This window comes from Bufo bufo, chromosome 10 (assembly GCF_905171765.1).
Source record: "Bufo bufo chromosome 10, aBufBuf1.1, whole genome shotgun sequence".
In the NCBI taxonomy this organism is placed as follows: Eukaryota; Metazoa; Chordata; class Amphibia; order Anura; family Bufonidae; genus Bufo; species Bufo bufo.
The window spans coordinates 148,204,411-148,216,787 of NC_053398.1; the positions used below are offsets into that span (position 1 = coordinate 148,204,411).

Sequence of the window (12,377 nt, forward strand, 5' to 3'; positions counted from 1 at the left end):
GCTACAATGTATCAGTGCAGATAAAATGTATCAGTCTGAGCTGAACTGTCTGGACTTCAGACGGAGACATTTTAGGCGCAGTTCACACTGTGTTTCACGGACACGTCTGCCGTCAGCACCAGTGGAATGAATCCACAGGACCTTGCTCACTGAATAGAGGCCAATATTTGTCAGGTTGACATTTGTTGCTGCACTGCGCAGCAGCGTGCGCGACATCTGCATCCATGAAACGTCTATGTCCATGGTATCTGCAGGAAAATTCTCCCGCACTGACACACTGTAACAAACTATCAGGACAAAGATTTGCTTGGCTGACCAGGATACAGCAAACCCTCAGGTCTTTCAGTCTCTTGACGAAATCAAGAGTGTTTCCAGACCTTGACAGGAAGCAGAGATCTTGCATAAACAGCAAGACATTGAAACAAAGGCCTTTGGAAAGTTGCAGAAGGTTTTATTCCCCAGCCATAAAGCTTCATAGAGATAAAACCGGAGCAGCCTGGTCCTGGTGTCTCTGGCCTGGAGGCTGGACACAAGAGCTGGCAATCCAAGGATCCCGGACGAGCAGCACCGCGGGGGCAGCCATCCGGCTTAATGCAGTCTGAGAACCCAGAAGTGTTTGGCCATTTTCCTGGCAGACACTTGTGATGCCGTATGAATTATATACATCAAAACCTTCCCCAGAAGTTGCGGACAAGACTCTTTACTCCTGTAATGACAAGCGAGCGCCAAAGCCGCCCGATCCGGGAATTCAATTCTCTGCATGACAACCTCACACGAAGCGCCGAGTGGATTAAAAGGGCGAGAAGCCTTCACGAATGGATGCCCCATCCAATATCCCAGCTTATCCTGTCTATCAGCTCAGAGCCCTGGTAACCCCGCACGTCCCACTACAACTCCCAGCATTCACCACAAAGCATTTATATTTCACACATTTTATCGGACACCCCCTGCGCCATTCACGTCAGGGGCACATAGGTATAAATCCCAGCTCAGTGAAGGAATGCTGGGAGATTTCAGCTCTGAACATGGAGCTGTGTGGCAGAAGAGGATGGGGGTTATGGCAGGTGGATCAGGATGCTGCACTAGGTTCCCCTCCGCAGGGAGACGCGAGCAGTGCGGCGCACAGACGGAGATGAATGGAGAACTTAATGGAGCAGCGAGACCGAGTGAGACATTAAATGGCACATTAATAAGATGGAAGGAGCCGCTGACAGAAGTGTGACGGGAGCCGGAGCAGATGCAGAGGTGACAAGGAGCTAATTATACAGAGCGGCGCGCTGAGAGAGGGAGCGGCGCGCGCTGACCGGGAACATCACTAATGCCGGCTGAGACAGGGGGGTGCTGTGGGGGGGCACCATATCCGGCACTGGTGTTAGGACTCATTATCGCCTGTGGGAAATTGGGGGGGGGGGGGGGGTCGGCTTCATTCAAATCCCCCACCCCACTTTACAATCCCCCCCTAAAGCCCCGCCCCGTGTCCGTGATTATCCCCTAAGGCCCCTCCCCTTTTCACGACTCACCCACTCGGTGCATCACCCACGCTCGGCCGTAGCCCTCCATAGTATTACGAGGGTCCGATGACGCCAAAGCGAAACTCCCGAACTTCAGCTCCTCATCCCGCACTCCTGCTGTGCCCACACAAAGACATGAAGCGTCTCCCTCCCGGGGGTCCCCCCTTCTTCCAGGACCGGATCCCGACTCCGAGCAGCCACTTCCTGACCGCCTGTCTGTCTGGCGCGGCTCCTGACTCACAGCAACGACTAATTTATTGACTGCAAATTAGGACCATTTTCCTTCTCAGAGCCAAGAGAGGAGGGGAAGGAATGGCAGCTCATCGCACCATGCCAGCCGCAGCCCGGCTTAACCTCTGCAGCTCCGCACCGAGCCCCACCGCGTCCATAACCAGAACCCCGACGCTCCAATCATAAGCCACCTTAAAGGGGATCTCCATAGACGTGCCTGGTCATAAAATATCAAGACCTTCACCATCATAAACATTGTATCAACATCTAGTGTTTTCCTGTTCCCATAATCTAGCCTGCAGTGTAAAGAATCGAGGTTGCCATGGCTATGTCAAGGGTCATGTTCATGAATACATGTAAACAAAGAGTTAAAGCGAACCTCTCACCTCCAATCAAATTCTCCATAAAGAAACAATTAGGATCTCCGAAGCCTATATTCTTACAAATATCCCATTCCTCTGTTATTCCTCCAGGAAACATATGAATAAAATGTAAACTCCCATTCCCCTAGTCAATGGGACGCGTCCCTAAACAGCTCTGGTTGGACAATATCAGAGGCTATTGACCCCCCCCCCCCCCCCTCCAACGGGTGTCAATTTATCCCAGGAGGAATAACAGAGGAAAAGCACATTGCAAAATGATTATTACATGAAGAACAGAAGCATTTGCCATCATAGAGAGGGGAGGGTTCTTCTTTAAGTAAGGCTACTTTCACACTGCCGTTTCTGGGTCCGCTTGCGAGATCTATTTCAGGGATCTCACAATCGGCCCAAAACGGATCAGTTCGGCCCCAATGCATTCTGAATGGAGAAGGATCCGCTCAGAACGCATCAATTTGGCTGCGTTTGGTCTCCATTGCGTTTTTTAGACGGTCACTAAAACGAAGCTTGTGGAGCCAAACGGATCCGTCCTGACACACAATGTAAGTCAATGGGGACGGATCCGTTTTTCACTGACACAATATGGCACAATAGAAAACGGATCCGTCCCCCATTGACTTTTAATGTAAGTCAGGACGGATCCGTTTTTCACTGACACAATATGGCACAATAGAAAACGGATCCGCCTCCCATTTACTTTCAATGTAAGTCAGGACGGATCTGTATTTACTTAGACTTTTTTTTTTTTATGAATATTGCAAACGGATCCGTTATTAAGGGATACAAGCGTTTGCATTATTGGTGCGGATCCGTCTGTGCAGATACAAGACGGATCCGCACCGAACACCAGTGTAAAAGTGGCCGAAGCAATACTGTGATCAATATAAAAAAACGGAATCCTGCAAATTGAATTACACTTCATGATTTCATTACTCGCCATTTCCAAGAAGCTTGCTGTCAGTGAATTCCATCAGATCTAACCCTAATCACATGGTGCATGCTACAAGTGAATGGAGTCTAGGCAATCCTTGGTGTAACAGCTTGGACTCCAGACTGATACATTGTAACAAACTATCAGAACAGGAGAGAGATGGCTCAGAAGATTGCAGAGGGGATGCAACTGTAACAAACCCTCAGAAAGCTGCACAACCTTTTACCATAATGAAAAAGCTTTACTGTATGGGGCCCTTCAATCTTTAGGTCACTGGTGGGGCGAGGTCTCCTCGGACGAGCCGCTGCATACCGAGGGTCAGACCCCATGACACGGGCGACGTCACCAAAGAATCTGCCCGACACCAAGCACCTGGGGGCGCCACAGACCAAAGGATGGAAACAGGCAGGAGGATGGGGGTGCTCACAGCAGGGGGAGCCAGTGCTGACTGAGCACCCGCGGGCGACATTTCACTGGATGGATGTGGCTCTTACAGTGCAGACCGCCGCAGTGTGACCGCTCCTACAGTAGAGACCTCCGCAGTGTGAAGACCTCCGCAGTGTGACCGCTCTTACAGGAGAGACCTCCGCAGTGTGACCGCTCTTACAGGAGAAACCTCCGCAGTGTGACCGCTCTTACAGTACAGACCTCCGCAGTGTGACCGCTCTTACAGGAGAGACCTCCGCAGTGTGAGCGCTCTTACAGGAGAGACCTCCACAGTGTGAGCGCTCTTACAGGAGAGACCTCCGCAGTGTGAGCGCTCTTACAGGAGAGACCTCCGCAGTGTGAAGACCTCCGCAGTGTGACCGCTCTTACAGGAGAGACCTCCGCAGTGTGAGCGCTCTTACAGCAGAGACCTCCGCAGTGTGAGCGCTCTTACAGGAGAGACCTCCGCAGTGTGACCGCTCTTACAGGAGAGACCGCCGCAGTGTGAGCGCTCTTACAGGAGAGACCGCCGCAGTGTGAGCGCTCTTACAGCAGAGACCGCCGCAGTGTGAGCGCTCTTACAGGAGAGACCTCCGCAGTGTGACCGCTCTTACAGGAGAGACCTCCGCAGTGTGAGCGCTCTTACAGCAGAGACCTCCGCAGTGTGAGCGCTCTTACAGGAGAGACCTCCGCAGTGTGAGCGCTCTTACAGGAGAGACCTCCGCAGTGTGAGCGCTCTTACAGGAGAGACCTCCGCAGTGTGAGCGCTCTTACAGGAGAGACCTCCGCAGTGTGAGCGCTCTTACAGAAGAGACCTCCGCAGTGTGAGCGCTCTTACAGGAGAGACCTCCGCAGTGTGAGCGCTCTTACAGTACAGACCTCCCCAGTGTGAAGACCTCCGCAGTGTGACCGCTCTTACAGGAGAGACCTCCGCAGTGTGAGCGCTCTTACAGGAGAGACCTCCGCAGTGTGAGCGCTCTTACAGGAGAGACCGCCGCAGTGTGACCGCTCTTACAGGAGAGACCGCCGCAGTGTGAGCGCTCTTACAGGAGAGACCTCCGCAGTGTGACCGCTCTTACAGGAGAGACGTCCGCAGGGTGACCGCTATTACAGGAGAGACCTCCGCAGGGTGACCGCTCTTACAGGAGAGACCTCCGCAGGGTGACCGCTCTTACAGGAGAGACCTCCGCAGGGTGACCGCTCTTACAGGAGAGACCTCCGCAGGGTGACCGCTCTTACAGGAGAGACCTCCGCAGTGTGACCGCTCTTACAGGAGAGACCACCGCAGTGTGACCGCTCTTACAGTACAGTCCTCCGCAGTGTGACCGCTCTTACAGTACAGACCTCCGCAGTGTGACCGCTCTTACAGGAGAGACCTCCGCAGTGTGACCGCTCTTACAGGAGAGACCTCCGCAGTGTGACCGCTCTTACAGGAGAGACCTCCGCAGTGTGACCGCTCTTACAGCAGAGACCTCCGCAGTGTGACCGCTCTTACAGGAGAGACCTCCGCAGTGTGACCGCTCTTACAGGAGAGACCTCCGCAGTGTGAGCGCTCTTACAGGACAGACCGCCGCAGTGTGACCGCTCTTACAGGAGACACCTCCGCAGTGTGACCGCTCTTACAGGAGACACCTCCGCAGTGTGACCGCTCTTACAGGAGAGACCTCCGCAGGGTGACCGCTCTTACAGGAGAGACCTCCGCAGTGTGAGCGCTCTTACAGGAGACACCTCCGCAGTGTGAGGGCTCTTACAGGAGAGACCTCCGCAGTGTGAGCGCTCTTACAGGAGAGACCTCCGCAGTGTGACCGCTCTTACAGGAGACACCTCCGCAGTGTGACCGCTCTTACAGGAGACACCTCCGCAGTGTGACCGCTCTTACAGGAGACACCTCCGCAGTGTGACCGCTCTTACAGGAGACACCTCCGCAGTGTGACCGCTCTTACAGGAGACACCTCCGCAGTGTGAGCGCTCTTACAGGAGACACCTCCGCAGAGTGACCGCTCTTACAGGAGAGACCTCCGCAGTGTGAGCGCTCTTACAGGAGACACCTCCGCAGGGTGAGCGCTCTTACAGGAGAGACCTCCGCAGGGTGACTGCTCTTACAGGAGAGACCTCCGCAGGGTGACCGCTCTTACAGGAGAGACCTCCGCAGGGTGACCGCTCTTACAGGAGAGACCTCCGCAGTGTGAGCGCTCTTACAGCGGAGAAGGCCGACATGTAGAGGGATTACAGGGGAACAGTAATCAATGCGCCTCAACGACAGAAGAGGAGGGTAGAGGAATGATTAGCGCCCCCATCAGTCACAGGTGAGGTACTTGCTCTCCGCCGGCGCTGTGCAGGGTGCTTGCAGGTTGTGACGGTGGAGCACTGAAATGGCAGTGATATCTGCACGCGCAGGAGTCCGTCATTGGCCCCCAGTGATGTCCGTGGGCAGCATAAAGCCCAGAACTAGGGGAACAACCCTGCAAAACCCAAATGCATAAGTATTCACACCCCTCTCCTAATATGTTCAAAATGAGCCTTTTATTACAGAAGGAAGAAAGTATTGAGTCTGGATGCAACGCAACACAAGGTGGAGAACGATGCACAGAAAGGGTTAACCTGTGACGGCAATATCCTGTGGTGGGGAAAGAACTGCACGGTGATCTCATCTGCTGAACACGGAATAGATATTAAACCAGTGCAGCAGAACAGCATCCTACTGTGACACGTCAAGGAAATTTAGGAATCCCCCCAGAGGGTACGGTGTCGTCCATGATAGATCACAACTTATCACATTACAGTTGTGTGAACATCTGCATAGAAATTCTCATGCAAACAGCGCCACCTACCTGTAGTGCCTGGCTCTGCACGCTCTGCATCCGAGCAGGACTTCTGGATATGCGATAGAGTTGAGGGGTCTTTTGCAGTTTTGGGTTTCTGCTCAAGTTCTGTTACCTTGGAGGTCGAGCTGCTGGGTCCAAGAATGCGAGAGGCTGCGCTGCACTGATGGAAACAAGACAAGAGGACATCATAAACGACATTATATGTACGAGACCGTAAGCCAAAGGAATAAAAATAAGATACAGAAACACACAAAGAACATGGGGGAAGGCGGCTACTATACAACAGGATTTATTATACCGCACTGAAAGATACGGGACGTTATAGCTTCCCTGTGCAGACCATTCATAATACTGCCTCCTATGTACAAGAATACTACTATAATACTGCCCCTATGTACAAGAATATAACTACTATAATACTGCTCCTATGTACAAGAATATAACTACTATAATACTGCTCCTATGTACAAGAATATAACTACTATAATACTGCTCCTATGTACAAGAATATAACTACTATAATACTGCTCCTATGTACAAGAATATAACTACTATAATACTGCCTCCTATGTACAATAATATAACTACTATAATACTGCTCCTATGTACAAGAATATAACTACTATAATACTGCTCCTATGTACAGGAATATAACTACTATAATACTGCCTCCTATGTACAAGAATATAACTACTATAATACTGCTCCTATGTACAAGAATATAACTACTATAATACTGCTCCTATGTACAAGAATATAACTACTATAATACTGCCTCCTATGTACAAGAATATAACTACTATAATACTGCCTCCTATGTACAAGAATATAACTACTATAATACTTCTCCTATGTACAAGAATATAACTACTATAATACTGCTCCTATGTACAAGAATATAACTACTATAATACTGCTCCTATGTACAAGACTATAACTACTATAATACTGCTCCTATGTACAAGAATATAACTACTATAATACTGCTCCTATGTACAAGACTATAACTACTATAATACTGCTCCTATGTACAAGAATATAACTGCTATAATACTGCCTCCTATGTACAAGAATATAACTACTATAATACTGCCTCCTATGTACAAGAATATAACTACTATAATACTGCCCCCTATGTACAAGAATATAACTACTATAATACTGCTCCTATGTACAAGAATATAACTACTATAATACTGCCCCCTATGTACAAGAATATAACTACTATAATACTGCTCCTATGTACAAGAATATAACTACTATAATACTGCTCCTATGTACAAGAATATAACTGCTATAATACTGCTCCTATGTACAAGAATATAACTACTATAATACTGCTCCTATGTACAGGAATATAACTACTATAATACTGCCTCCTATGTACAAGAATATAACTACTATAATACTGCTCCTATGTACAAGAATATAACTACTATAATACTGCTCCTATGTACAAGAATATAACTACTATAATACTTCTCCTATGTACAAGAATATAACTACTATAATACTGCTCCTATGTACAAGAATATAACTACTATAATACTGCTCCTATGTACAAGACTATACCTACTATAATACTGCTCCTATGTACAAGAATATAACTACTATAATACTGCTCCTATGTACAAGACTATAACTACTATAATACTGCTCCTATGTACAAGAATATAACTGCTATAATACTGCTCCTATGTACAAGAATATAACTACTATAATACTGCTCCTATGTACAAGAATATAACTGCTATAATACTGCTCCTATGTACAAGAATATAACTACTATAATACTGCTCCTATATACAAGAATATAACTACTATAATACTGCTCCTATGTACAAGAATATAACTACTATAATACTGCTCCTATGTACAAGAATATAACTACTATAATACTGCTCCTATGTACAAGAATATAACTACTATAATACTGCCTCCTATGTACAGGAATATAACTACTATAATACTGCCTCCTATGTACAAGAATATAACTACTATAATACTGCTCCTATGTACAAGAATATAACTACTATAATACTGCTCCTATATACAAGAATATTACTACTATAATACTGCTTCCTATGTACAAGAATATAACTACTATAATACTGCCTCCTATGTACAAGAATACAACTACTATAATACTGCTTCCTATGTACAAGAATATAACTACTATAATACTACTCCTATGTGCAAAAATATAACTACTATAATACTGCTCCTGTGTACAAGAAAATAACTACTATAATACTACTCCTATGTACAGGAATATAACTACTATAATACTACTCCTATGTATAAGAATATAACTACTATAATACTGCCTCCTATGTACAAGAATATAACTACTATAATACTGCTCCTATGTACAAGAATATAACTACTATAATACTGCCTCCTATGTACAAGAATATAACTACTATAATACTGCCTCCAATGTACAAGAATATAACTACTATAATACTGCCTCCTATGTACAAGAATATAACTACTATAATACTGCTCCTATGTACAAGAATATAACTACTATAATACTGCTCCTATGTACAAGAATATAACTACTATAATACTGCTCCTATGTACAAGAATATAACTACTATAATACTGATCCTATATACAAGAATATAACTACTATAATACTGCCCCTATGTACAAGAATATAACTACTATAATACTGCTCCTATGTACAAGAATATAACTACTATAATACTGCTCCTATGTACAAGAATATAACTACTATAATACTGCCTCCTATGTACAAGAATATAACTACTATAATACTGCCTCCTATGTACAAGAATATAACTACTATAATACTGCTCCTATGTACAGGAATATAACTACTATAATACTGCCTCCTATATACAGGAATATAACTACTATAATACCGTCTCCTATGTACAAGAATATAACTACTATAATACTGCTCCTATGCACAAGAATATAACTACTATAATACTGCTCCTATGTACAGGAATATAACTACTATAATACTGCTCCTATATACAGGAATATAACTACTATAATACTGCTCCTATGTACAAGAATATAACTACTATAATACTGCTCCTATGTACAAGAATATAACTACTATAATACTGCTCCTATGTACCAGAATATAACTACTATAATACTGCCTCCTATGTACAAGAATATAACTACTATAATACTGCCTCCTATGTACAAGAATATAACTACTATAATACTGCTCCTATGTACAAGAATATAACTACTATAATACTGCCTCCTATGTACAAGAATATAACTACTATAATACTGCTCCTATGTACAGGAATATAACTGCTATAATACTGCTCCTATGTACAAGAATATAACTACTATAATACTGCTCCTATGTACAAGAATATAACTACTATAATACTGCTCCTATGCACAAGAATATAACTACTATAATACTGCTCCTATGTACAGGAATATAACTACTATAATACTGCTCCTATGTACAAGAATATAACTGCTATAATACTGCCTCCTATGTACAAGAATATAACTACTATAATACTGCTCCTATGTACAGGAATATAACTGCTATAATACTGCTCCTATGTACAAGAATATAACTACTATAATACTGCTCCTATGTACAGGAATATAACTACTATAATACTGCCTCCTATGTACAAGAATATAACTACTATAATACTGCTCCTATGTACAAGAATATAAGTACTATAATACTGCCTCCTATGTACAAGAATATAACTACTATAATACTGCCTCCTATGTACAAGAATATAACTACTATAATACTGCCTCCTATGTACAAGAATATAACTACTATAATACTGCTCCTATATACAAGAATATAACTACTATAATACTGCTCCTATGTACAGGAATATAACTACTATAATACTGCTCCTATGTACAAGAATATAACTACTATAATACTGCTCCTATGTACAAGAATATAACTGCTATAATACCGCCTCCTATGTACAGGAATATAACTGCTATAATACTGCCTCCTGAGTGCCTGTAGATTACAGTAGGTGGGAGAACTCTTGGATCTTGCTCTGCCGCCCCCAGTGGTGCAGAGCGGTAATGCCCTCCTCCTCCCCCTCACTGCTCCAGCAGCCACCTTGTGTTAATGCCCCTGTGAAGTCTGACCCAGATTACAGGAGCTGCCGGCAGTGTCTGTTGCGGGAGGGCAGCACCAGATGACGGGGGTTTAATGATGTCCCTGTGCCTGAGCGGAGTTAATATTCGGAGGGGAGCAGCTGGTGACCTTTGTCCCTGGGAGATTTGCTGGCTCTGTACAGTATCAGGCATTATCCACCATACACATGGTAATCAGCAGAGCCGGGGCCGCTGATCTCTGCCGTCAGGTACCAGAGACCCCTCAGCTAGCGGCGCTGTGGCCTCCAGTCACGTTATCGGACTACCACCCCCTCTATGGCGGTAACTCAGACTACTGATCCCATCATGGACCGAGGACTCCATCGTACACAGACTCATTAAACCGCTGCCCGATTTCTTAGATACAAATCTGTCGCTAAATCAAGTCAAACCCTGAAATAAATACAATCTGCCAAGAGGAAAGCATACAAACGAGGCACCCTGCTTTTCTGCTAGCTGTCAGTGAATGGAAACATTTTTATCCACTTCCAGATGCTGAAAACTCATCCAGACCCAACACTTCTCACAGCGGAGGGTTTGTTACTTTTGTATCCAGTCTGGACAATCCTCTGGGAGCAAAACCCATCAGCAGCACAAATCTCTCTCCTGTCCCGATTAGTTTGTTACAATGTATCAGTCTGGAGTCCAGGATGTTTAGCTCTAGCTTTACGTCTACCCTGGATACAATGGCGACGAAACATCAGCTGTGAAAAGGAATAGGCCGGGATGGGAAATACAAGGTTCTAGATGTAATAAAGAATGTTTTTATTCAAAGACAGCAAGCAGAGGAATTGAAACCTGTAGAACTTTTCCTAAGGATGCTTTGCATTAATGAAGCAGTCGTTAACCCCCTGCTCCCCAGACTGCAGCGAGGTGGCCTGTGTAGCTCCTGCATGTCTCGCGGAGCCTGGCAGAGGATGCCCCCCGCCCGTATGTGCCCCTCCCCCACCTTCCCGTGGTACTGTATCTGTCAGGAAATCATTCCCACTTACACAAATGAGGAATAATTGATTTAAAGAAGCCATCTGTTTATATACAGGGAGAATCAGCTCAATTAAGGCGGATCTGTCCCCCTCGATAAGAGCGCGTCTCTCTGCCCCCGTGGAAGGGACGTTTCGTGCCCAGATCGCGTCCTGGAAGAATCAGAACAAATTAGCGGCGGGATGAATGACGGTGGCATTAACTTGTTACCCAGCGCCCTTGGGCTCTTCAAATTAAGACGCCAATTGCAGCCACCTCTGGAAAGTCGCCAAGGTCACGGGGTCATCGTCAGGAGCTGCGGCAAATTGTGTTATGTTTGTGCCGTACCGGACCATCAATAGGTGGGGGGGGGGGGAAGACTGTCGCCAGGGAAACGGAAAATCTTCTGAGTGCGCAGCGACATGAGCAATACGCCAAGTAACGCTAAAGAACCAGGCTGCCGCATCGTATACATGGCGCCTCATCCGGGGGGAGAGGGGTAATCAATGGAAGACGGCGCTATAACAGCTGAAAGTTGTTACAACGTATCAGTCTGGAAGCCACGCTGTTTATATCAGACTGAATACATTGTAACAAATAACATCTGGATGTAAACAAGAATGTGCAGCATTTCCCTCTTTTACACCCCTATATTTTGTTTTTATAAGTGGGCGGGGAACGTGTAGGCCGGGGCGGGGCACGTGTAGGCCGGGGCGGGGCACGTGTAGGCCGGGGCGGGGCACGTGTAGGCCGGGGCGGGGCACGTGTAGGCCGGGGCGGGGCACGCGTAGGCCGGGGCGGGGCACGCGTAGGCCGGGGCGGGGCACGCGTAGGCCGGGGCGGGGCACGTGTAGGCCGGGGCGGGGCACGTGTAGGCCTGGGCGGGGCACGTGTAGGCAGGGCGGGGCCATGATATCTTGTGCCAGGAGTGTTATAAAGTGACGGGAGTTGAGTAACCCTTTAAGGCGGG

At 46.4% G+C, this 12,377-nt stretch overlaps 1 protein-coding gene across 3 annotated transcripts in view; it reads right to left on the reverse strand.

Moving 5' to 3' along the window:
* GSE1 (Gse1 coiled-coil protein) overlaps positions 1-12,377 on the reverse strand; it is a 283,784-nt gene that overhangs the window by 196,218 nt on the left and 75,189 nt on the right. For all 3 annotated transcript variants that reach the window (XM_040410728.1, XM_040410726.1, XM_040410725.1), the window contains exon 2: positions 6,311-6,464. In XM_040410728.1, coding sequence (XP_040266662.1) covers positions 6,311-6,464 — 154 coding nt within the window. The remainder of the gene's footprint in view (positions 1-6,310; positions 6,465-12,377) is intronic.